Source organism: Pseudorca crassidens, chromosome 15 (assembly GCF_039906515.1).
Source record: "Pseudorca crassidens isolate mPseCra1 chromosome 15, mPseCra1.hap1, whole genome shotgun sequence".
In the NCBI taxonomy this organism is placed as follows: Eukaryota; Metazoa; Chordata; class Mammalia; order Artiodactyla; family Delphinidae; genus Pseudorca; species Pseudorca crassidens.
This window is the reverse complement of record NC_090310.1, coordinates 20,443,694-20,470,036: the sequence shown is the minus strand read 5'-3', so window position 1 is coordinate 20,470,036 and position 26,343 is coordinate 20,443,694. Positions and strand designations below refer to the sequence as shown.

At 52.0% G+C, this 26,343-nt stretch overlaps 3 protein-coding genes across 10 annotated transcripts in view; 2 read left to right on the top strand and 1 right to left on the bottom strand.

The window, feature by feature from the left end:
- Positions 1 to 9,410, top strand: part of SCNN1B (sodium channel epithelial 1 subunit beta) — a 76,030-nt gene extending 66,620 nt beyond the window's left edge. For 3 of the 4 annotated variants that reach the window (XM_067706410.1, XM_067706411.1, XM_067706409.1), the window contains exons 5-13: positions 77 to 180; positions 1,966 to 2,129; positions 2,442 to 2,549; positions 4,949 to 5,066; positions 6,138 to 6,213; positions 6,306 to 6,363; positions 7,050 to 7,111; positions 8,245 to 8,320; positions 8,558 to 9,410. In XM_067706410.1, the coding sequence (XP_067562511.1) occupies positions 77 to 180; positions 1,966 to 2,129; positions 2,442 to 2,549; positions 4,949 to 5,066; positions 6,138 to 6,213; positions 6,306 to 6,363; positions 7,050 to 7,111; positions 8,245 to 8,320; positions 8,558 to 8,938 (1,147 nt within the window). In that variant the 3' untranslated portion in view covers positions 8,939 to 9,410. The remainder of the gene's footprint in view (positions 1 to 76; positions 181 to 1,965; positions 2,130 to 2,441; positions 2,550 to 4,948; positions 5,067 to 6,137; positions 6,214 to 6,305; positions 6,364 to 7,049; positions 7,112 to 8,244; positions 8,321 to 8,557) is intronic. The other variant, XM_067706412.1, reaches the window with a different exon arrangement.
- Positions 4,489 to 26,343, bottom strand: part of COG7 (component of oligomeric golgi complex 7) — a 93,016-nt gene continuing 71,161 nt past the window's right edge. For 3 of the 5 annotated variants that reach the window (XM_067706408.1, XM_067706402.1, XM_067706405.1), the window contains 2 exons: positions 15,783 to 15,926; positions 12,377 to 12,796 (listed from right to left, as the gene is read on the bottom strand). In XM_067706408.1, coding sequence (XP_067562509.1) covers positions 12,630 to 12,796; positions 15,783 to 15,926 — 311 coding nt within the window. In that variant the 3' untranslated portion in view covers positions 12,377 to 12,629. Of the gene's footprint in view, positions 9,607 to 12,376; positions 12,797 to 15,782; positions 15,927 to 26,343 lie in introns of those variants that run through there. The other 2 variants (XM_067706403.1, XM_067706404.1) reach the window with 2 other exon arrangements.
- Positions 25,323 to 25,849, top strand: LOC137207045 (large ribosomal subunit protein eL32-like). Its single transcript, XM_067706413.1, is given in 1 exon segment — positions 25,323 to 25,849. A coding segment is annotated over 1 exon segment (408 nt). The 5' UTR covers positions 25,323 to 25,385; the 3' UTR covers positions 25,794 to 25,849.

Below are 26,343 nucleotides of genomic sequence, written 5' to 3'. Positions count from 1 at the left end.
ACCCGAGCCCTGGGCAGGGGAGGCATCAGATGGGGTGGGGTGGGCCCTGCTCTCTAGCTGATGGTGTTTCTTTCAGGAACTTCACACGCATCTTCCACCCTGATTATGGCAACTGTTACATCTTCAACTGGGGCATGAAGGAGAAGGCCCTCCCTTCAGCCAACCCCGGAGCTGAGTTTGGTAAGTGTTGGTTTGTCCTGGAGCCAGGGCCATGAGGATTTAAATCCTATCACGTGGGGCTGAAAGACCAAATTACCATCGGCCATTGAGGGGCAGGACCGAGGGTAGAGGGAGGCCGGCACCTACTGTGTGCACGGGGGCTAGGCCAGGTGCCTTCTCAGCCGTCCCCCACCCAACGCTCATAAATCCCTGGGGTAGTGACTGGTGTGCTCATTTTGCTGATGAGGAAAGCGAGGTAGCAGTAAGCTTAGTGGTCAAGAGCACAGGCTTCTGTGACTGGGTGGAATCCCAGCTCCACCATTTATCCCCGGGTGAGGCTGAGCTGAGACTTAACTTCTCGAAGCCCTTGTTTCCCCATATCGAACAGAGCAGGGCATATATGTAGTATAGAACTCATCGAATCATCCTGGCCTAAGGCAGGTAGACCTCTGAGCACAGAGCAAGCAGCCTTGTCTCTAAGCCTGGCAAGTAGCAAATGCTCGATAAATGCAGATATTCTGAGAAGTTGTACATAATTTGCCCACGCTCACATAGTTACCCTGGGGCAGAACCCTTCCTCTCAGCCTTGTTTCTGTGCAGTTCTTGAGAGACAGAGAGCAGGTGAAGTAGTGAACAGAAGGGAGGAAGAGGAAGCGGTTGACAGCAGAGGCTGCTCATTTGGGGAGAAAGGCTGGCGGACTCGGCACGTGCACCAGGCCCTGGGGAGCAAATCCTTCCTCCCCGCTCAGGTTGTGCCCTCCCCAGCCATCAGAGGGCAGGTGTCATTCAGCAACTGTCAGGGCTGCTGGTCAATAGGGGTGTGGGTGGGCTGCCCACCCTTCACCACCCCTGTGCCCCTGACGTTGGGTATCACAGAGGTGCTGGTCGACTCAAGTCTATACGAGAAGATGATTAAGATCAAGGAGCCTGGCTGCCTGTTTAGAAGCCCAGCAACCCTCCACTTCCTCACTGAGTGACCTATGACAACATCCCTTCTCCTCTATGAGCCTCAGCTTCCTCATCTGTAAAATGGGGACGATAATTGTACCTAACTCATATGCCCCTTGAAAGCACCAGTGGGATCATGTAAATAAAGCCCTTAGCCCAGCACTCAGCATGTAGCAAGTGCTCAGTAAATGCTAGCCTTCTTGTCCTGACCACCTAGCCCGGTCCCATGGTGCATAAAATGATGGGTCTGGTCTCTACCTTCAAGAAGGGAACAGTGGAGTGGGGCAGGAAGACAGATAATAAAAGAAGAATCTCAAGAGTGAGAGAGGTACTTGGAAGGAAAGTTCCAGGGCTAGGAGAGCATATCGCAGAGATCCTGAGACCCAGTCTAGGTAGTCAGGGAAGGCTTCTGAAGGAAGTGACACTTGGGCTGAGATCTGAAGGAAGAGCAAGAGTTTCTAGGTGAAAGGTGAGGCTGGAGACAGCATTCCAGAGAGAAGGGAGAGCGTTACGAAGTCCTAGCAGCAGGAAGCAGCACGGCAGCAAAGGGAAGTGAGTGGAGAGCGTGAGGACCTGTGTGATTGGAGGTAGGACCACCTGTGCTGTGGCCCTAGGTCTACCTGCCCTGTGGAAGAGAGATCATGGCGGGTGGTATAGGGGGCAAAAGGAGCCCAAGACCATGGTGGCTTGGACTCGAATGGGGGCCTTAGAGAAAGCAAGAAGTCTGGATTTTCGTAAAGTGGAGCCAGCTTCCTGCACAGACCCTTGGCTGGAGGGGACTTGGACCAGTGGGTGGTGGGTGTCCCTTCAGCCTTGGGGAGCGAGCTCAGGCAGCCCTCAGCCCCATCTTCCCCTCAGGCCTGAAGCTGATCCTGGACGTGGGCCAGGAAGACTACGTGCCCTTCCTCACGTCCACAGCCGGTGCCCGGCTGATGCTTCACGAGCAGATGTCGTACCCCTTCATCAAAGAAGAGGGCATCTTCGCCATGTCGGGGATGGAGACTTCCATCGGGGTGCTGGTGGTATGGCTGCAGCCCAAGGGCACCCCACCTGCCCAGCGCCCACCTCCCAGGGCCTGAGAGCCAGAGATCCGGGCCTCCCCAAGCCCTGGATCTCCTCACCATCCACTCCTGCCTCGCCTTCTGGCTGGAACCACACCGGGCGGCCACGCTCTGGGGGAAGATGGGTGCCCCCCAAGCACTGGCGCCTGCTGGGACATGAGCCCTCTATCCCCTCTCAGCATCCCCTAGACCTGCATGCTAGATGGGAGGGAGGAACAGAGGGGGCTTCCTAGGGGTGACTAGGGGCCCCCCCACAAACAACCTCTCACACAGGACAAGCTGGAGCGCAAGGGCGAGCCTTACAGCCAGTGCACCGTGAACGGCTCTGACGTCCCCATCCGAAACCTCTACAGCGACTACAACACGACCTACTCCATCCAGGTGGGAAGATGGTGCAGCCTCATGACGCTGGGGCCCCATCCACGTCTACCTAGCCTGAGGCCTGAGGTCTCTGGGAAAGCTAATCCCAGCAGGGCTGACTCTGCTGGATCTTTGGGACCACAGGGTGCCCTGTCCTGGTTCCCACCGGGGCCCAGGGCTGGCCGCTTCTCCACCCTGCTTTGTAGGTGTGCCCTTGGGGTCTCGCTCTGGGGTCTCCCAAGAAGAAGCCTTGTGTATGTTAAGGGTTTACGTGAATTACATCATCATTTAATCCTTTCAATACCCCTACGGGCAATAATATACTAACAATAATTACTAATTATTGTTAACGTATTATGCTATTAATAGCATTTATTATATATGCCATTTATTATAAGTATTAATATACTAATAACAGCAGGCTTATTGTGTGCTAGGCAGGCACTGTTCCACGTGCTTCACATATATACATTAAATCATTTAACCCTCACAACAACCCTAAGATGTAGATACTATTATTAGGAATGAAGAAATTGGGGTTTACATACCCCAGTCCAAATGCCTCATTGATGTACCTGAGAAGTCCCTCTTTGTATCTGGCCTCAATCCCCCTTGCTGCAGCTGGGGGCTTCCCCCTTATGCTGATCTCCAAGGTCAGCCCAGGAGGCCTGGCCTCAGACCTGGCCCCAGTGGAGAAGGACACACTGAGTCTTTGCAAAAGTGACCACTTGCTGACACTTTTTCTCCCAGCCCAGTCTTCCTTGGTGGATAAGGAAACTGAGGCATAACAAGGGCCATGGCAGAGCAGTGCCTGGCTCCGTGTCTGAGAGCCCCAAGCAAGGTGTGGTCTTCCCGTTTGCCTTAGTCAGGGGACTCTACTCTCCCCCATGCCCGCCTGCCCGCCCACTCCATCCAGCTGACCCCAGGCACCCCACACTCTGAGGCTCCTGCCTGCGATGGAGAGCTCAGGGAACCTTCCAAGCCTCTGGAGGGAGGACAGATGGACAGACAAGACAGCACAGGGAGGTGGGGAGCATGGAGGGGGAGGCCAGAGGCATCAGGCCCCAGCCCTGGAGGCCTCATTCTAGATAAACCTCAGTTCTTGCTTCGTCCAGTCCAGTGCAGTCACCACTCTGGCCGGAGACCTTGGCAGAGCCCCAGGCCCTGGTCTGGTGCTCGGCCCGCCCAGGCCCCGCCCTAGCCCAGCCTCAGCTGGGCCCTGGAGAGGACTCCCTCCTTCCAGGTGAGACAGTGGGGTCTGGGCGAGTGGGAGACACTTGGCCAAGTCAGGGCTCCCTTCTGACGCCACTGCCCCTGACCTCGCCCCAGACCCGCTCCTCCCGGCTGTGCCATTTCATCTGCCACCTCCCCCCGGCCACTTCCTCCCGCAGGGAGCCCCCAGGTTTGCCAGGGAGGACAGAGGAGAGGATGGGTTGGCCTGAGGAGCAGCAGGCAGGAGAGCGGAAGAGAAGCTGTGGGCTCCTTGGCCGGGGTGGGAGCAGGGGGTCCTCCAGAGGCAGCGCTTGGGAACCTGGGCAGCAAGAGACGTGAGGAATGGCTGCTTCCGTTCGCTGAGCGCCCCATGGCAAGCCGAGCTCCCCGCCTGAGCCGACGGGAGCGACAGGAGTAAACTGAGGCTCAGAGGCTAAGGGCTGGCCCCGGGACACATAGCTCGTCTCTGAGTGGAATGACCTGAAAACCCAGTATGAGTAGATTCATCTCAACCAGCCCGGGGCTGGGGCAGGGGGAGGGGAGGGCTGAGTCCACTCTCCCCCTCCCCATTCCCAAACAGGGGACATTCTGTACAAGGTCACTTCCTCTTCCATCCACTCTGAGCAATCACAGCACACTTCTCGCCTTCCCTGAGTGTTTCTCTCCAGGAAGAAGGAGCACAGGGCAAGCCTGCCTGTCTTCCCTTCTGGGTCCTTCCACGTAAAGGGCTCGGAAAGCTGCTGGCAGCCTTGTGACAAGCGCTATCTAAGAGTTAGCTTTTTTTTTTTTGGCCACATGCAGATCTTAGTTTGCTGAACAGGGATCAAACCCGTGCCCCCTGCAGTGGAAGCGCAGAGTCCTAACCACTGGACCGCCAGGGAAGTCCCTCAGAGTCCGCTTTAGTGCTGGAACAAGCCACCCCTCCCCATGTCATCCGTGGGGCCCCAACTCTGAAAGGTGGCAGGGGCCATCCTCAGAGAGCTGGCCTCTGGCCCGAGTCCCTCTACGGGGGCCAGGGACAGGGGAGGACCACCACGCCCCAACTTGGAGGAGGCTCGGCCGCTGCTTCTGCGCGGGAGGTGCCCCTCCCCCCCGCCCCCCAGCCCCCGTGGCCTGGGCAGCAAGCTCTCTGGGCCCCCTTCCCCCGGGGCTGGGACGGGGACATCACCGTCAAGTCTGCATTCTCTCTGTACCTCCTCCACCCCCAGGCCTGTATTCGCTCTTGCTTCCAAGACCACATGATCCGTAACTGCAGCTGTGGCCACTACCTGTACCCACTGCCCCGTGGAGAGAAATACTGCAACAACCAGGAATTCCCAGACTGGGGTGAGTGGGGAGCCCCGGGGGACCGGCCACCCGCCAGCTGGGCCACTGCCCCCGCAGGCCCTGACCACAAGGGAGGTCGGAGCTCCACGCCCTCCGTCCCCGTCCTCTCAGACCACAGCCCCTCTCGCCTCTCCCCCTACTCTTCGACTCCATTAACTACACTTGAAACATGTATGTTCGGAAGAGAATTTGTCCTTGAGACCTGAAGCCACAGGCGGAGGAGCCCCTGCTGGGCTCACACTGAGCTGGGATCCAGGCTTGGAGTCCAAACACCGATGGATGTTGTCAGCAGCAAAGAGCATCCCACCACCTCTTTTTCTTTTAACCTTTTATTTATTTATTTTACTTTTTGGCTGCATCGGGTCTTAGTTGCGGCACACGGGATCTTCATTGAGGCGTGTGGGATCTTTCGTTGCAGCGCACGGGCTCTTTGTTGCGTCGCGCAGGCTTCTCTCTAGCTGTGGCATGTGGGTTTTCTCTTCTCTAGTTGTGGCACGTGGGCTCCAGAACGCATGGGCTCTGTAGTTTGCGGCGCACGTGCTCAGTAGCTGTGGCCCGGGGGCTTAGTTGCCCTGTGGCAGGTAGGATCTTAGTTCCCTGACCAGCAATCGAACCCGCATCCCCTGCATTGGAAGGCGGATTCTTTACCACTGGACCACCAGGGAAGCCCCCTACCACCTCTTAAAACTAACAAAATGTGTGGACAAAAGGGGAAAACTTTACCCCTTCCAGCCACCCATCCCTTCCCACATGACCCCATCACCCCGGCCCACCGGCCAGGATCGGGTGACAGGTGGAGGGAAAGCTGCTCTGATGCTGCTGAGCTGGGGCTGGGCTGTCTGGGGAGAGGATCCCCCAGGCCAGGCTGGGGTGAAATGGCTGGCGACGGGGCGGGTTGGGGGTGGATGTAGGTGATTCTCCATGACCAGGGGGGTTCGGATTGAGACAACTCCCCCCACTCAACCTAAGCACAGGCCTTAGGTGGCCCAGGGCCAGGAGGGCAGAGGGCAGCCTGAGGCTCAAAGCACAAAACCCCGCTCAGAGTCTCTCTCCCCACCCGCTACCGCTCAGCCTATTGCTACTCGGCCCTGCGCACGAGCCTGGCGCAGAGGGAGACCTGCATCGATGTCTGTAAGGAGTCCTGCAAGTGAGTCCTGCCCGGAGGCTCGTGTGGGCGGCGGGGCAGGCTGTGGATGGTGGGGCAGCTGGGACAGTGACAGGCTGCCTTCTCTCTTCCAGTGACACGCAGTACAAGATGACCATCTCCATGGCCGTCTGGCCTTCTGAGTCCTCTGAGGTGAGTCAGGGGCACGGCCAAGCTCCTGGCTGCCCATCTTTGGGTGGGAGGCAGGTCTGGGCAGAGGTCTGCAGGCTGTTTGGAACCTTACAGAGGGGGGTTCCTCCCTCCTTCCCCTCCCTCCCTGCTAACTTCCACCCACGTCCCCCAAGCACTGTGCTGGGGCCACAGCAGTAAGCGGGACACACAGTCCTTTGCCCTTACGGAGCGTACTTTCTACCTGGAGAGACAGACAATATACAGAAATAAGATCATTTCAAATGGCTGTGTAGGGTAGACCAGATGATGAGAGGCTAACTGGGGGAAGAGGCCTTAGGGTAGTCAGGGAAGACCTCCCTAAAAAGGTGACATTTGATTAAAACTGGAGGATGGGGCTGAGCCAGGCTGGGCGGGTCTGGGGAGGATCTGGGCAGAGGGAACAGCAGGTGCAAGGGTCAGAGGTGGGAAAGAGCTGGCACAGGGAGGCCGGGCCTATGGGGGAGAGCCTAGAGAGCCGAGTGCATTCTCCTCAGAACAGCAGCCACGGCGTGCACTGTCACCCTCCCTTCTCCCTGGGCCAACACGTGGTCCCCCAGGGGCTTCAAGAAGATACAGGGCTGTGGTCTGCCTCCACAGGTAGCAGGGCCCATGACTGGGAGGGGATGCTGCAGGGCACCATTGTTTTCAGCTGCCTTTTTGGGTTCCAGGACTGGATTTTCCATGTGTTGTCAGAGGAGCGGGACCAGAGCCCCAATATCACCATGAACAGGTGAGCTCAGAGTCTGGACGGGCCAGGGAAGGCAGAAGAGAGGAGGAACCAGAGCCTCAGGGGAGGGGCTTGGGCATAGAGCTGCTACTCAGTCACCTTCTCACACTGATCAGATTCAGAAGCAAGCCTAGAGGAGCACTGAGAGAGGCCAGCCAGGGGGGCTCAGAGCCTACCGCTTCCTAAAGGAGAGCCTGTTCTTCCATCTGTCACCTGGCCATCCAGCCATCCACCCCTCCAGTCCTTTCATCCTTGTACCCATCCACCCATCTATCCATCATCCATCCTTCCAGTCTTCTACCCACCCATCTCTCCACTCACACATCCATCCATCCATCCGCCCCTCCATTGTCCATCCTTCCATTCTCCCACTCATCCATCCACCCACCCACCCTCCATCCATTCAACCATTTTTCCATCCATTCAACACAAACATGCATTGAGCACAAGAAAAACAGAAGATTCAGTCTACCAGGAAGTTCGAGTCTAGAGGACAGAGGTATGCGAACAGGGCTTATGATGATGGGAGTCTGCCCAGGACCCTTCCTGTGGGATCCCAGCAGGGAAGGAGGCTCCTTCTTCCTGAGAGATAAGGGAGGTCTGTATAGGGAGATGACACTTGAGCCGATCCTCCAAGGAGGAGTAGTAAATGTTCAGACAAATAAGAAGAGGCAATGTCCCGGCAGAAGCCTGGAGGTGTGAGAGAGCATCGCCTTTCTGAGGACCATCTCAGGTCCCCTGACAGAGAGCCAAGGCTTAGGACTCTATGTCAAGCCTACTGTCCATGGGCTGGGAGTGGGAGAGGGGAGCCCGGAGCTGATCCTCAGGACTGTCTCGGGCCCCAGAGTCCTCTGGAGAGCTGGTTCAGAAAGGGGCACACAGGATGGGTGCTGGGCAGTGCTGCCTTTTGTGGCCCCAAGGCCTGGAGGGGCCCTTCCTGGCGCTTGTTTGGACCTCACCACTCCTGGGAGTGGCAGGTGAGAAGCTCGAGCCAGAGGAGGGCTGGGGGGGCCTTGCTGCCTTTCGTGTGCGTGTGTGCGTGTGTGTGTGTGCGTGCGTGCGTGCGTGCGTGTGTGTGTGTGTGTCTCTCTCTCTCTTGGGGAGAGGGCACCAGCTTCCTTTGCTGCTTCCTGCAGGAAGGGAGTTATCAAGCTCAACATCTACTTCCAAGAATACAACTATCGCACCATTGAGGAGTCAGCAGCAAATAACGTGAGTCTGGGGGCTCCTGGCACCTCGGCCCCGCCTGCAGTCCCTCCACCTGGTACCCAGAGGACGGTCCCTTAAGCAGTGTCAGATTACTTCCCTGTGCTGAGACGGTCACCCTTTCCCCCTTCCTGGCCAACAACCCACCTCACAGGAACCCATGAGGCTGGGCTTGAGGCAGGAATCTGTGGCCCAACCAGCCCCTCTTCCCCGGCCGGGCCCTCAGTCCCCTGCTCCCCACAGATCGTCTGGCTGCTCTCAAACCTGGGAGGACAGTTTGGCTTCTGGATGGGGGGCTCGGTGCTGTGCCTCATCGAGTTCGCGGAGATCATCATCGACTTCGTGTGGATCACCATCATCAAGCTGGTGGCCCTCGCCAAGAGCCTGCGGCGGAGGCGGACCCAGGCCCGCTACGATGGCCCACCGCCCACCGTGGCTGAGCTGGTGGAGGCCCACACCAACTTTGGCTTCCAGCCTGACACGGCCACACACGGCCCCGATGCTGGGCCCCACCCCCATGAGCAGACCCCGCCCATCCCAGGCACCCCACCCCCCAACTACGACTCCTTGCGTCTGCAGCCACTGGACGTCATCGAGTCTGACAACGAGGGCGATGCCATCTAGACCCTGCCCATCCCGGGCAGCCCAGGAATTCAGACCTAAGCAGTGGAGACCGTCGCCCAAGGCCACATTTTATGATGCCCTCTCCACGGGCCCGGGACGGGAGGTGGCCAAGGCCAGAGTCCAGGTCCTGCTACAGAGAGCCAGCAGCTCCTGGCCAGTCCCAGGCTGAGGGCTCCGTGGAGTAACGGTGCTGGTACGGATGTGGGAATTGTGTTCCTGCCCGCACCCTCCAACCTGACCCAATCCTTGGCCTGGGATGCCCCCAGCCAGGCTCCAAGACCTGGAGCATCCTCCCCTGGAGGCAGGCCACTTCCCTCCCAGGGCCGGTCACCATCTGCCCCGAAGATGAACAGGCAGCACGCTTGTGACCTTGTGAGTGGGTTTACTGAGGGCAGCTTTGGTGGATAGCAGGCATCAGAGGCCCTGCCAGGTGGCACATGTTTTGTTCTGGAAAATAAAAGTAGAAAACACAGAGTCTAGCTTTGTTCTTTGTCTGACTGGGCAGCCAGAGTGCCCTGATGCATCTCTGGGGGTGGAAAGGCGTCCATAACAACTTGAGAGCAGAGGCCTGGCCAAAGAAAGGTCCAAGCTGGTGATTTTTAAAGTTTCTTTCAAGTTGTCCCTGAAACAGTGGCTTTATGCCTTTTTCAGTGTCGTCCAACTTATTTCTTTGGGTTGCGAGAATCAAGAGAGAGAGAAAGAGAGGTAAGATGGGAGAAATACTCAAAACTGGCTTAAGCAAAAGCATCTCCAGCAGCTCAAGTGATGTCTGTTCTCTCTGCCTTCCCAGGCAGGCTGTCCTTACTTTACAGCAGCAAAGGGCCATCTGCAACTCCAAACTCAGCTAGGAGAGAGCACCTCTTTCCCAGTTGCCACAGCAAGTTCCCAGGCAGACTCTCATTGGTCACTGAGTGGGTCACATGCCTGTCTCTGAGCCAATCATCAGTGTGCCCAACTGGCAGGCTGCTGGGATTGGTCAGATCCTGCCCATACCTGAGGCCAGTTGGCCCCCAGCAGAATCACATGGTCTGAGGGTGGTGGGGACATGGCTCCTAGGGGTGCTGGATAAAATATAGGCCACCAAGTTAAACTGGAACTTTAGATAAACAGCAAATTAATTTTTTAGTAGACGTACATCCATGTAATATTGGGGGCATATTAATAAATCATTCACTGTTTTTCTGAAATTCAAATTTAACTGAGCTTCCTGTATTTTTAATTGCTAAATATGGCAACCCTAATGGCTTCCCAAAAAGAGATCAGGGAGCTGTTATCAAAGAAGAATGTGGTCTGGCAGCTGCAGACAGCTGACCACTGCAGGGCCCTGCTGTCACCTGCTGGCCCTGGTGGTGAAGGAGCTCTCGCTTCAGACCCTGGGACCAGGGCATCCCAGCCCTGCTGGTCTAGAGCACCTGGGTCCTTGGCCTGAAAGGCAAACAAGCTGTCCTCCCATTAAGTGCCCACGATGGCACTGTGGAGGAAGGAGGTGTCATAGGCTGATGCCACTCCAGCCAAAGGCAGCACTGCTAGGGACTGAGTGGGGCAGGCCTTGGGGAAGCCAGGTTTCTGAGCTCAGGGCCAGGCAAGTCTGTACGCTGGAGTCTCAATTCTTGGTAATTACCACACTTACTACTATGACTAGGACTTTTATCAATAGCAATGGTAGTTGTTGTCACCACACTCACTATTACTTGTTGTTTTTAAACAATGACTGTATTGTATCAAACACTTATGACATGCCAGGCACCAGGCCAAGTAGTTTATAAGTAAGTCTTATTTCATTGAATTCTCATAACCACTGGGAAATATGATCATGCCATTTTACAAGTAAATAAGCTGACGCTTGGAGAGGTAAAGTAAGGTGCTAGACTAGATTGCTGTTCTTGTAAGTGACGTAGGCGAGACTCCTGGTCATAAGAATACCAGCTCCTCAGAGAAGCCCAGGGCTTTCGTATTTATTATCTCACCTGAGGCTCTGGCGCAGGCAGAGCAATGATTATTCTCTAACTCCATCTGCCAGCCCTTTGGTCACAAGTTAATTTGAACTTGAGCTAAAAGGGGAATTCATTGGTTCTTATAATTAAAGTCCAGGGATTTCAAGCCTGGCTGTATCCAGGGCTTCAGCTACAGGCTGTATTTTCTTCTGTGTCGATATCCCTCTCACACAGTTTCTCTCCATAGGCTACTCTTCCCTCCATAGTCCCAGACTCCATTCCCTCAGCTCAGCAACCACAGCAGGAAGAAAGCTTTTCCTTCACAGTCCCAGCAAAAGCCTCGACAGTGAGGCTCATTTGGATCAGCCTGGGCCACATGCTCATTGTGAACCTACCACTGCCACTGAGGATGGGAGATGCTGCCTGGCCATCCTGGGGTGTATCTACAGCGGGCAGCCCCTTACAGACTCCTGTGAGAAGTTTTGCTCAGAGACGTGTTGAAGCGGAGCGGGAAGGAGCTTCTGGCCCCCAAAGCTGCTTGTAGATGGGAGACGGGGACCAGGCTGACGTGGGTATCAGTTGCCATCTCTCTCTTGGGGAGTACTGAGGGCCGGGGTGAAGATGGATAATGGCCCCATCTCCAAAAGCAGGCTCTGGGTCAGACAGACAGGCATTCCTCTCCCCTCCGGATCTAGAGGAGATACAGGCTGTCTATTCCTACTCTGGGTTCCCATTAGAGCCGTTTAAGGGTGACAAATCAGTCTAGCAGGGCCAAAATTGCCCAGAAAAATGGCATTCTGTAATTCCCTCCTCTACCCGCAAAGGGAAGGTAGGTTACAGACGCTAGAGGACTATGAAATTAGCAGCTATTGTGCACTTGCTACATGCTGTTGCTCCCACTGTGTCTCAGTGGCTCTTCAAATAACCCTATGAGTTAGGTACCGTTATGACCCCTGTTTTTCGGATTAGGAAATGAGGCTCAGAGAGGCTAATGACTTTCCCAAGGTCACACAGCTGAAAGGTGGCAAAGCTGGGAATCAAGACCAAGCCTGTCCTAGTGGCACTCACCCACACTGGCACAGAGGTCACTGCAAAGAGGTTTCCACTTCAAAGCAGCTCTTTTCACCTTCCAGGTGACCAGCTCCCACTCCAAGGCGGGAGCCAGGCTCAAGCCCTGCCAGACACTCTGTGATCCACCACATGAGAAACCAAAGTATTTTTCTTGGTGCGGATTCACAGCTGATGCTCTTTCGGGGCCAGCCAAGCTGGTTCCCAAGATGTGGGGACAGAATGTGTGGGAAGCCCTGGATGACAAGCCCAGAGAGACACGGCCCTGGCAGCCCAGTGGGGCTGGTTCAGAGGCCACATTCGCGGCAGTGCCCCTCCGGAGGGCTGGCACAAGCAGGCTAAACCAGCTGGGATTATCCTTTCCTGCCGAATCCTCAGTGCAGACAGCACAGCACATGCGAAGCACCCAAATATTCACTGAGGAAAGAAAACAGCCTTCTTTCATTTCATAGTACTTATTAATTGCACTTTCAAGACAGGATCATTTAAAAAATCATCTGAAAATTCCTCCCTGATAAATAATACACCTCTAATTTACAACCTTTTTTTTTGATTATACAAATGAACCACATTTTTTTGAAATGAATTCTGCCCAATCCCAGGCGGATTTTTAGAGCAAATCCATTCTGGGGGCTTCTGTGGCCCCGGAACTCCAGCCCCGACCCTCTTACCAGCCGGGCGCGTGGGGGTCAGTAGTCCACAGCCCGCATGGCGGCCACCGTGGTGGCGAGGCGGCGGGGCAGGCCTTTGCTGACCTGTCTGTAATCCTCGGGTTTGGCCTTCAGGAGCATCAGGATGTTCTGGAGGGTGCGGGACGGCTGCAGGCCCAGGGCGTCCATCACGTTGATCAGGTAGTCTGCGGGGAGGGAGCAGACAGACACAGCTCGACAGACTCAGCACCGAGAGGACGAGCCCCAAAGGCCTCGCCGCAGTAAGGGACAAGACACACCCCCAACCCCCAAGTGCTGGCTGCCAGGTCTGCCCTCAGCCCACAAGCATTCACTCTGAGGGCTTTTCCAAGGGGTCAGACCTGCCTGTGAGCTCGGCCCGGGTCCAGGAATTCTAGTCTCATAAAGGAGTTGCCAACATCGCCCCATCCCCGCCACTCCCACTGCACACTCAGCTCTACAGCCTAGCCGACCTCAGCCGAAGCTCTACCCTCGGGACCCCTGCGTTCCCAGCCCTGCTCCCCAGCGGACCCCACTGACGACATGGAAAACCCAAGGGGTCAGGAGACACAGGGCTTATCTAAGCAGCTCCCGAAGATTTCCCAGCAGAGCCCCTACAGGGGGGACTTTGGACGGTGCAGGGGGCCAGGCCTGGTGTAACGCAGTTCCCACACCTCCCAGATAACCCCTTAGGGTACGAGTTAGGACAGATTACTGAGCCCACCCCCAGGCCAAGTCGATGAGCATTTCCAAGAGAGGGTCTGAGGCTCCTGTCCTTCTGAAAAGCAGCAGTGCCCTCCAACCGGCAGGCAAGCTCGGGCAGCGCCGGCGGAGTGGAGGAGAAAAACGGGTTTCCGAGGTCAGGGTGACCTCAGTGACTCCATCCACCTCCCGAGTCTCTACTTCCACCTGTGGATGCAGTTTGTACCCATCAGGCAGCATGTTCGGGGGATGAAGTGGGACAAGGACCGCGGACGTGCCTGATGTGACGCGGGTGGTCAGTAACCGGCTGCTCCTTCCCTTCCTCTTCCTGGGCAGCACGGCTGGCCGAGCCCGAGGCAGGGCGCTCTCCAGCCCCTCCCTCTTCCTGCTCTGCGGGACTGGGAGACGCATCACCCAGCAGGTCCCTCCTTATGTTCTGATGACCACCCACGTTAATCTTTTCTGCCCAACTAGGCTGGGGCTCCAGGCACGGCTCTATCTTCCCTGTGTCTTCTTTCTGAGGCCCGGCTCAGGGCAGAGCCCATAGGAGGTGCCTGCTCTGCCCTGGCTGCCTGACTCATGTCCTAGCGAGCCGCTTCCCAGGAAGGGCACCACCAACCAGTCAGGCACCTGCCTCTGGCACATATTCACCCATAAAACTGTGAATTCCCCTCGACTGTCGGCCAGGACCTGCGAAACGGCAGCCCATGATCTACCATGACATCTTCTGTTCAGACGGCAAGAGTGTTTTTGGTTTTGTTACTTTTTTTTTTTTTCTGGCTGTGTTGGGTCTTCGTTTCTGTGCGAGGGCTTTCTCCAGTTGAGGCAAGTGGGGGCTACTCTTCATCGCGGTGCGCGAGCCTCTCACTATCGCAGCCTCTCTTGTTGCGGAGCATAGGCTCCAGATGCGCAGGCTCAGTAGTTGTGGCTCACGGGCCTAGTTGCTCCGCGGCATGTGGGATCTTCCCGGACCAGGGCACAAACCCACGTCCCCTGCATCGGCAGGCGGACTCTCAACCACTGCGCCACCAGGGAAGCCCCTTGGTTTTGTTACATTTTAATGCTTAATTTGAGCGTCTTTAAGGTGGCCACACACTGCCACAGACCTCTCCGCTCTCTATCGTGTTACCACCTGGCAACTTCCCGGCCCTTAAGCACACTCCCTCACAGCATAAGCTCAGTGAGCACAGGAACTGTCCAAACCTCTCTTGCATCCCATCTCCTAGCACAATGGCTGGCACATAACAGACACTCACAGTCAACGCTGAGCGAGTGAGCAGATGGATGTGGACGGCAGCTTAACGGAGGGAGATGCGATGTGGACAAGTGAACTGTAGGGACCACCCCCAAATCTCACTCACTAGTTCCGCTGGTTCTCTCCTCAATGCTCCCGCCTATACCAACGGGGACCACCGATGAACATTTAAACCTCTTCATCTCTTCTCTGAACCTGTGCCCAGTGAGATGACAAAAGCTGGCTGCTGCCCTGTAACGGCTGAGAGCTAACCACGAATTAGCACAGAGCTGGGAGCTGGGGCAGCTGGGTTCCAGGCCTGGCCCCCTCACTCACTGCTCTGGGACCCGGAGCAAAAGGCCTCACGTCCATTTCTCCCTCAGCAAACAAGAGGCTGGCTCGGGCCTGGGGTCACCCAGGGCAAAGCTCTGGCTGGATCCCCAAGGAGGTAATCTTTAAGGCTCCCACCACCCTCTCCCTCACCCGCTCCAAGAGCTGCCTCCAGCTAAAAAACAGGCAGGCAATGGACTGATACCAAGAGGCTGGGGAGACGCCCCGACCACCTGCCTGCAGTACCCCCAGCCTCAGAGCACCCTGCAGGCGGCATCACCTCCAGGGACGTGTGCCAGCAGGAGCAGGTGGGCACACGCCCCTGTGACCCGGGAGGCAGACAGGTACTCGGATGGAGACCACGGGGCAACCCCGGCTGGGTGGCCTGGTGTTGCACGTGCTCTGTGCCCCGCTTCCTCATCAGTGATGAAGGCAGGGGCGCTGAGCTCACAGGGGGTTTGAAGATTGCGTAAGCCCGTGGGTGCGTGAGCGCCTGGTTCAGCACCTGCCATGCCTGCGCACAGTGAGAGCTTATTCAATGTCAGTTTGCATGATGATTCTGTCGGTGGGCAGAAGGCAAGGCGGGGCAAGGCGGCATCACACAAGTCTGCCTCACTCATCCCAGCCCATCTCGGCAAAGCGCCCCTTAATGGCTCTTAGCCTCAGCAGCTATCCGAGTCCACGGGGACACCTGTCAAAACACTGGTGTCTAGGCTTCTATCCTAGGCTTATTACGTCAGAATCTCTGGGGGTGGGGCCTGGGGAGTCCACATGTTTAACAAAGCTTCACAGACAAACCCAGAGCTGAAGTTGAGAGGAGACCTGGGACGACACACCTGGAGGGCAGGGGGCCTGACGGATGCAACAGGCCAGAGCTGACCCTCCCCCCACCCGTCCCAGAGACCCACCGATGTCGGTGGCCAGCTGCTTGGTGGAGTGCGGGGTGAGCTCAGGGATCTGGAGGACCGCGTCACAGTAGGTCTGCATCGTGGCTCTGGCGATAGAGCCCAGCCAGCTGTCGGCCATGTTGTCCAGCTCGGGCAGTTCGTCCCCTGGAAAGGGAAAGAGGGTCACCAAAGAAACACAGCCTGGCCAGGAAGAACCGGCCACCAACAGCTCTTATGGGGCTCTTCGGGGTGACCAGGCCCCATGATAGGTGCCACATGCAATATGCAAAGCTACAGTCTCAATGGACAACGCAGGAAACAGAGGACAATTACATCTTAGGTCAACTGGTATTGACTCAGTACAATGAGGATTCAGAAAAGAAAGCAATCAGGTGAGGCGGGACAACCTCAGAGGTCTCAAAGGCTGGGGGCAGATGCAGCCAGGCAGGCCAGGAGGAGTTCTGCAGACAGAGCAAGAGGGAGGGGGGCCCACACCATAGGTGAGAGGGTGGAGAACTGGCACAGCCCAGCAGGAGACAGATGGCAGTGCTGAAGACACAGGCGGCACATCAGAACCGAGACCTGGGTTCAAGACCAAGCCTGCCACTAATGAGCCGGGTGCCACCTGACTGTTTGCTTCATCGGTAAAATAGAGATAACATCAGTCCTGGCTTTTCAGGACCAGTGCACAGTAGCCATTAGTGCTAGAATGATTATTGGGGGTGGGGGGAGTATGTACAGGGAGCAGAGGGAAGTGTGTTAGGGGATTGGACTGGGTCACAGAGGGCACCCCGAGGACCGCGTGCACCCCATGTAGTAGGGAGGAGGCAGTGACTGCAGCTTCCCTGCAAGGTTGTGAGAAGACGAGCCCATGTTGGGAGGGCCTGCCAGGCCAGGGCGGGGTGAAGGAGGGAGATGCAGTGGCCATCCAGGCACGAGAGGCACGGGCCTGACACCTGAGGGCAAGGGGGATACCCCGCAGCAGAAGTGGAAAGAAGGGGAGAAATGAGAGCAACATTTTTTTATAAGTAAGTATGGAGCCAAGCAGTGGAAAATTAGAAGAAGATAAGCAAAATGCTACTACTACCACCACTAATAATAATAGTAACAGAGAATATAAAGTTACTTATAAACACCATCTGCTTAGAGAAGAGCCCAAAGGGCATGTGGGAACACGGCAACACCGGTGAGTGCAACGGTGGGATGATGTGATCTAGTTTCTTTGAAAACTGTGACCTGTTTAACACAGAGCATCTGTACAACAAATACAAGCCAGAAGGCTAAAAATCAAAACAGGATAAACACAAATGAGGACAAGGACAATAATGTGTGATCTAGCGTTTCCGCCTTGGAACTGGACTGGCTATAGTGTGGCCAGAAACACAGCTGGGAGGGAGGCTGGTTTGGGGGACAAAGCTTCTTCTCACTGACTCTGACCCAGAAAGGGCTGAACCTAACAGGTCAGAGCACCAAACACCTAGATTCTAGGGTTGTCGGACAGAACTGAAAGCTGATAGAAATGGATGAGAGGGAGACATGAAAATGAGTAAGAGACTTAGGCTGGTGCCTTGGGAGACCCTCCAGGTCAGGGGAAGAGGAGCCCAGAGACACAGATACATGGACACAGCGGGTGGCGGGCAGTCGTGTGTTAATTGTATTAAGTCCCATTTGTGGAGACCCTGCCGGGTCTGGCACTGTCCTGGGTGGCCCTGCCCTTCAGGCACCCTGTGGCCAGGCAACAAAGACAGACCTCAATGAGGTCAGGGCTGCAGCAGCTGCACATTCTGAGTCCAGCAGGAGCCCACAACCAGGAGCGAGTGCCTGTGCTTACTTGGACAGATGGGCAGTTTGCCAAATGCACACAAGGAAAAAGAGCATTCTGAGCAGAGAGAACAAAACTCATTTTTTTTTTTTTTGCGGTACACGGGCCTCTCACTGTTGTGGCCTCTCCCGTTGCGGAGCACAGGCTCCGGACGCGCAGACTCAGCGGCCATGGCTCACAGGTCCAGCCGCTCCGCGGCATGTGGGATCTTCCAGACTAGGGCACGAACCTGTGTCCCCTGGATCGTCAGGCAGACTCTCAACCACTGCGCCACCAGGGAAGCCCAAAACTCATTTTTAAAAAGTGCCCATGATAAACAGAGCACATGTGAGATGATCCTGTTTGTGAAGAAGTGCGGGTACGTGCAGATCCGTAGAGAAAAGCACATGGGGAGAATAGTCCCTCAGATGCTACCAGTGACTGTCTCAGGGCAGTAGATTTTTTTTTTTTTTTTTTTTCTGTGGTACGCGGGCCTCTCACTGTTGTGGCCTCTCCCGTTGCGGAGCACAGGCTCAGCGGCCATGGCTCACGGGCCCAGCCGCTCCGCGGCATGTGGGATCTTCCTGGACCGGGGCAGGAATCCGTGTCCCCTGCATCGGCAGGCGGACTCTCAACAACTGCGCCACCAGGGAAACCCAGGGCAGTGGATTTTTAATCAAAACTTTTTTTTAATTTTGAAAATGAAGAAAAAATCCTTCTGAGTGGCTGGAATGTGAGCACGTGGGGCACAGAAGAGACAGAAAGGGAGGCGATGAGGCCGCAAGCACTCCCCTGGGCAGGACTGGGAAGGGTCCCCAGTGCCAGGCCACGAGGAGTTTGGATTTAGGACCTTAGGACCTGTAGGTCCTAAGGGGCCATCAGAGGTTTTTAAGTGGGCAGGGAATCATTAGTCAGAGGTGAGGGCAAGAACCAGGAAAGAGAAGCAAGACAGACAAAATGCAGGAAAGAAAAGAAATCTCAAGAAACAGGGGTTTAAAAAGGCCAGGCTGGGCTCGGCAACGCTTGAGCTTTTGCACTGCCTTCAGCAATGGCCTGGCCACGGCAGATGGCGGCCCCTTCCTGAGCCAGAGTCCCCGCGGGGCTGGCTCTTCCCGACCGAGGGCCCACCACGCAGCAGCAGCTCCGCAGAGAGGCTGCACCTGCCCATCAGATGACCTGCCGGAACCAGGAGCTGGGCCCTCTGCCTGTCAGCCAGGCCAGAGAGAGTGCGGGAGCCTCCCGGGCCCAGTGCCACACCTGGGAAGCACTTTTTCCCAGTGCCCAGAATCATGACTCCACGGCAGCTCCGGCTGCCTCCACAGATCTCCCAAGTCCACTGCAGCCAAACCTGGTAACTCCACAAAGGAAGAGGACCATGACATGTGGAGATTGGAGTTTTCCTGCAAATGCCTCTGCTCTAACCCACTGTGTTTGTGACCCTTGGACACATCCCTTTACAATTCCCAAAGTTCAATTTCCTCACAGGAAAAAGACTCACAATGATTTTTAAATCTCCCTCCTACTTATCATTTATCTAAGCCAAAAAGCTCCTATTGGCTGTTTAACCATCTGCTTCATAAAACTTTCAATGTTAAAACGGGAGAAAACTAGAACTAGTGCCAACTATTATATATAGGATGGCTAAACAATAAGGTCCTGCTACTGTATAGCACAGGGAACTATATTCAATATCCTGTGATACACCATAATGGTAAAGAATATGAAAAAAATATACGTATATGTATAATTGAATCAGTTTACTGTATACCAGAAACTAACACAACACTGCAAATCAACTATACTTCAACAAAATTTTTAAAAAAGAAAAAGAAAACTAGAACTAGAATGCTAGTTCACTGGGTAATTCTTTCCTATTTTCTGTATGCCTGAAAATTTTCATAATAAAACGTTGAATGAAAGGTAAAAACAAAAAAATTACCTGGATCAGCTTCTTCTTGTTGTTATGTTTTCAACCATTGTTACAATGTTACTTTATGGCCGGGAGGTTTTTCCTTCTGAACAATGCTCAACCCAGAGCCCAGCACACAGAACGATTAATAAACATTTCTTAAGTGAGTGAATGAATGAATGAGTGAGCAAATGAAAACAATCATATATTCACTAAATCTGTATATATTTATTTGCAGTGGAACAATAAGACATTATGTTCTTCCTGATGTAAGGCAACAGACAATGAACAGAGAACCACATTTTCTTGCCAAAGAATCTGAACCTGAATTTAATCCTTATCAGTAAGAGATACATAATGAAGTATTTATAGATGAAATAACATGATGCCTGGGATGTGATTTAAATACTCTAGCAAAAAATGTGAGCAGAATACATGAAACAAGAAGCCATTCTTGAAGCCAGGTGACAAGTGTCTGGGTTTCCTTGTACTATTCTCACTACTTTTGTGTGTGAGTTTGTGTACGTGAAAAGTTCTATGAAAAAAAAGTTTAAAAAAATTTTAAACTTAAAAAGTGTATTAGCCAATAGATGAAAATAAGAATCACTTGGAGCCCTTGAGTACAAGATGGCAGCACAGGAAGACCCTGAATTCACCTCTTCCCCCAGCACACCACACCCACAACTATTCATGAAATAACACCCACTGCATAAGAACTGAAAACCAGCTGAACAGCTTCCTCCGCAGCAAGGGAGAAGAGGGCCACACGAAGATGGGGAGGAGAGGCAAGATACAGCCTCACCAAACGCCCCACACAGTAGGGCAGGATCTCATGGGCAGAGCCCCTTCCTGAGCAGCAAGAGGTCTGTCTGTGCCCCGCGTCGGGCATCCCAACCCTGGGACCTGCAGCCAGACGAAGCCCCCCAAACATCTGGCTTTGAAACCAATGGAGTTTATGTGCAGGGGACCCAGGGGTCTGTGGGAATCTGAGGTACTCCTGTTGAGGAGCTCGTGCACAGACTCACCCCAGGAACCAGCGCAAAGGCAGCAGTTTGAGAGGTGACTAGATTCTATGTGAAGGAGATTCCGCTGCTAATCTTAAAGCATCTGCCAATGGGGCAGGGAGTATCTAGGGTTGACCTCGGGGACAAAGAGGCTGGAAAACGCCATTTTGCACTCTCCCTCTCCCTCGGGCGCAGTGGACAGGCGCAGACATGGCCTCGGGAAAGCTGAGGGTGTGCCCGGCTCCACACTCTCTTCCCACATCGCTAAAAGCACAGGTGTGCCCTGCCCCCAGGGCTCCTTCCCAACCTTGCTAACACCAGTGGGCAAGTGCAGTCCACACAGGGAACACCTCGACGGGCCTGGCTCTGATAACCAGAGGGGCTTGTGCTCCTGGGCACAGGACTGTAACAATCAGAAAGTCAGTTCTGGGCAGGATATCACACCCAGGACACTATGCAGCAGACTGAGTCACATCCCCAGTCTGCAGGTGAAAAAGGGCCATTTAATTGTCCTGGAGCTTCAACCTGAGGGATAGGCTTCAGGGCTACAGAGGTGCTCTCAGGGAAGCAGGCAGGGAGGCACCATTCTTGCACCCTCCCTTGGCCTCACCACTGCTCACTGGTACCTCCTAGCAAGGAGCTTATACACTCGTCTGAAGTCCCAATGCTTGCAACTGTTGCCCAGGAGACACCTCCAGATCTCCCAGTCTGGAGGTCAGTAGGGTCTATGATTGCAGTCCCATAGGACTGTATACATCTGCATACTTCAAAAGCTGCTGCCTGAGTATCTGGCTTCCAATCAGCCTGAATCTGGGTGCTGAGTGAGATCATTCCCTTTGGAACACTGACAGGTCTTGGTGCATCCTCAACAACGGGAGCCTATCAAGAATAAGCCAGGCTACTCAGACAATCACAGAGGTTTGAGAGACAACCAAGAGCTAGGGAAAGGTTGAATGATAAGGCTCATCTCCTATACAAGGTCACTCCTTCAAGACTGGGAGAGGTGGCTCCTTTGCCTATTACATAGAAGCCAACATAGAGAGTCAAGCAAAATGAGGAAACAGGAATAATTTCCAAATGAAAGAATAAGACAAAACCTGAGAAAAAGGCCTGAATGAAACAGAGATAAGTAATCTACCTGATAAAGAGGCTCACCCAACTTGGGCAAAGAATGGATAAACATAATGAGAACATCTACAAAAAGGTAGAAAATGTAAGAAAGTACCAAACAGAAGCTGGAGAGCTGAAGAATACAATAAGAGAACTAAAAAATACATTAGAGGGGTTCAATAGCAGACTAGATAAAGTAGAAGAACAAATCACTGACCTGGAAGACAGAGCAGTGGAACTCATTCAAACAGATCAGCAAAAAGAAAAAAGAATTTTAAAAAGTGAAGATAATTTAAGAGACCTATGGGACAACATCAAGTAGATATAACATTTGTATTATAGGGGTCCCAGAAGGAGAAGAGAGAGAGAAATGGGAAGAAAACTTATTTGAAGAAATAATGGCTAAAAACTTCCCTAACCTGGGGAAGGAAACAGACATTGAGGTCCAGGACACACAGAGTTCCAAACAAGATGAACCCCTAAGAGATTCCCACCAAGATACATTATAATTAAAATGTCAGAAGTTAAAGAAAGAATCTTAAAAACAGCAAGAAAATAAACCCAACTTGTATGTGCAAGGAAACCACCATAAGATTATCAGCTGATTTTTTCAACAGAAACTCTAAAAGCCAGAGGGACTGGCATGTTATATTCAAAGTACTGAAAGGAAAAAACTTCCAACCCAGAATACTCTACCAGGCAAGGCTATCATTCAGAATTGAAAGAGAGATAGTTTTCAAGACAAGCAAAACTTAAAGGAGTTCACACCACTAAACCAGCCTTATAAGAAATATTAAAGGGTCTTCTTTAAGCTGAAAAGAAAAGGTACTAATAACAAGAAAACATATGAAAATAAAAATCTCTCTGGTGAAAGATGAATATATAGTAAAGGTAGTAGATTACTTATAAAGCTAGTATGAAAGTTAAAAGAAAAAAGTAGTAAAATTAACTACAATAATTAGTTAAGGGATACTCAAAATAAAAAGATGTAAAATATGACATCAAAAACATTTAACGTGACAGGGGGGAGTAAAAATGTAGAGTTTTTAAAATGCATTCAAGGGCTTCCCTGGTGGTGCAGTGGTTGAGAGTCCGCCTGCCGATGCAGGGGACATGGGTTCGTGCCCCGGTCCAGGAAGATCCCACATGCCGCGGAGTGGCTGGGCCTGTGAGCCATGGCCACTAAGCCTGCGCGTCCGGAGCCTGTGCTCCGCAGCGGGAGAGGCCACAACAGTGAGAGGCCCGCGTACCGAAAAAAAAATAAATAAATATAATGCATTCAAATTTAAGTTGCTACTGGGCTTCCCTGGTGGCGTAGTGGTTAGGAATCCACCTGTCAAAGCAGGGGACACAGGTTCAAGCCCTGGTCCGGGAAGATCCCACAAGCCTCAGAGCAACTAAGCCCGTGTGCCACAGCTACTGAGCCTGCACTCTAGAGCCTGAGAGCCACAACTACTGAAGCCTGCATGCCTAAAGCCTGTGCTCCACAACGAGAGAAGCCAACACGATAAGAAGCCCACGCACTGCAACAAAGAGTAGCCCCTGCTCGCCGCAACTAGAGAAAGCCCGCATGCAACAACGAAGACCCAACGCAGCCAAAAAATAAATAAGTAAATTTAAAAAAAAATTTAAGTTGCTACCAACTTAAATTATACTGCCATATATATATATATATTTGGCAGTATGCTATATATACATATTTATATATATATTTAATATATATTAGTATATTTATATATGCTAATATAGTACATATTTTTATATATACTAATATAGTATATTTTATATATGTGTGTGTGTGTGTATATATATATATATATATATAGAGAGAGAGAGAGAGAGAGAGAGAGAGGGAGAAAGAGCGAGAGAGAGAGAGAGAGAGAGAGAGCCACTGTTATATGTGAACCTCATAGTAAGCACAAAGCAAAAACCTACAGTAGATACACAAAATATAATGAGAAAGGAATATAAACATAATACTAAAGAAATTCATCAAACCACAAGGGAAGAGAAGAAGGAACAGAGAGGAACTACAAAACAGCCAGAAAATAATGAACAAAATGGCAGTAAGTTCATACTTATTACTTTAAATGTAAATGGACTAAATTCTCCAATTAAAAGACACAGAGTGGCTGAATGGATAAAAAACAAGACTCATCTATGCTTCCTACAAGAGACTCACTTCAGATCTAAGGACACACACAGACTGAAAGTGAAGGGATAGAAAAAGATTTTCCATGCAAATGGAAATGAAAAGAAAGCCAGTGTAGCTATACTTATATCAGACAAAACAGACTTTAAAACGAAGAATGTAATAAAAGACAAAGAATGTCATTACATAATGATTAAGGGGTCAGTCCATCAAGAGGGTGTAACATTTGTAAACATTTATGCACCCAACATAGAAGCACCTAAATATATAAAGCGAATATTAACACATCTAAAGGGAGAAATTGACAGCAATACAATAATAGTAGGGGGCTTTAATATCCCACTTACATCATTGGATAGATCATCCAGACAGAAAATCAAGAAAATATCAGCCTCAAATAACCTGTTAGACTAGATGGCCACGTGTGTGTGTGTGTGTGTGTGTGTGTGTGTGTGTGTGTGTATGAAACATTCCAGCCAAAAAGCAGCAGCAGCAGAATACACACTCTTCTCAAGTGTACATGGAACATTCTCCAGGACATATCACATGTTAGGCCACAAAACAAGTCAATAAATTTAAGAAGATTGAGACCATATCAAGCATCTTTTCCAATTACAATGGTATGACACTAGAAATCAAGAAGAAAACTGGAAAAATCACAAATATGTGGAGATTAAACAACATGCTACTGAACAACCGATGGGTCAATGAAGAAATCATAAGGGAAATCAAAAATACCTTGAAACAAATGAAAATGGAAGTACAACCACCCCAATCTATAGAATGCAGCAAAAGCAGTTCTAAGCAGGAAGTTCAAAACAATACAGACCTACCTCAAGAAACAAGAAAATTTTCAAATAAATAATCTAACTTAACACCTAAAAGAGCTAGTAAAAAGAAGAAGAAATGAAGCCCAAAGTTAGTAGAAGGAAGTAAATAATAAAGATGAAAATGGAAATAAATGAAATAGAAACTAAAAAACAACAGAAAAGATCAATAAAACTAAGAGCTGGTTCTTTGAAAGGATAAACAAAATTGACAAACCTTTAGCTAGACTCACCAAGAAAAAAAGAGAGAAGTCTCAAATAAATAAAAGCAGAAATGAAAAGAGGAGAATGATATCACAGAAATACAAAGGATCATATAAGACTACTATGAACAATTATACACCAAAAAACTGGATAACATAGAAGAAATGGATAACTTCCTAGAAACATACAATCTTCTATGATTGACTCACGAAGAAACAGAAAATCTGAATAGACCAATTACTAGAAAGGAGATTGAATCAGTAGTCAAAAACCTCCCAACAAACATAAGTCCAGGACAACACAGCTTCACTGGTGAATTCTACCAAACATTCAAAGAAGATTTAATACATATCCATCTCAAACTCTTCCAAAAAACTGAAGAGGGGGAACATTTCCAAACTTAATTCATAAGAACAGCATTACTCTGATACCAACACCAGAAAAGACACCACAAAAAAATAAAACTACAGGCCAATATCCCTGGTGAACATAGATGCAAAAATTCTCAACCAAATATCAGCAAACGAGGAAGTCCCATCAGCCTCGTGCACTACCTTCCCTCCCCTCTCTTCCTCGGCGCTGCCTACGGAGGTGGCCACCATCTCCTACTCAGCATCATGGCTGCCCTCAGACCCCTCGTGAAGCCCAAGATGGTCAAAAAGAGGACCAAGAAGTTCATCCGGCACCAGTCAGACCAATATGCCAAAATTAAGCGGAACTGGCGGAAACCCAGAGGCATTGACAACAGGGTGCGCAGGAGATTCAAGGGCCAGATCTTGATGCCCAACATCGGTTACAGGAGCAACAAGAAAACAAAGCACATGCTGCCCAGCGGCTTCCGGAAGTTCCTGGTCCACAATGTCAAGGAGCTTTAAGTGCTGCTGATGTGCAACAAGTCTTACTGTGCTGAGATTGTGCACAACGTCTCCTCCAAGAACCGCAAAGCCATTGTGGAGAGAGCAGCCCAGCTGGCCATCAGAGTCACCAATCCCAACACCAGGCTGCACAGCGAAGAAAATGAATAGACAGCTCGTGTGCACGTTTTATTTAATAAAACTGCAAAACAGCCATCTGGCATTTCCCCCTTGGTTTTACTCTTCAGTTTGTTTGACAGCTTGTCACAGAGATTGCTCTTTTGCCTGTTCGTGCTCTGTGGAACCTTCTGTTTGGAAGGCGCTTGTAAAGGATACGTGATCCCTCCTTCATGGGGCCCAGGCCTCAGGCGCCCAGAGCAGCCTTGGTCAGCTCCAGGTGGGCTCGGGAAGATGTGGCCCTCAGACCACGGTAGGTTCTGAGACCCCTGGTTGAAGGACCTTCCATCTTGGAGCAAGTAGTCATTTTTAGCCTCACTTTATAAAGTTAGGAATTACCCTGTGTGGTTCTTGTGAAGATTGAGGACAATCAAGTTTCCTTTTCAACTACAGTCCTCGACCTTAGTCAACAGTACCTAGAATTCAGCTGTTTTATGAGGCTAAGAGGCCATTTTTCCAAGACATGGTATTAAGTGGCAGCACAGGTCACATGGAATAGGGCACGTGGCACTCTATAGCACAAGATCGGATTTAAGGCCCTTAG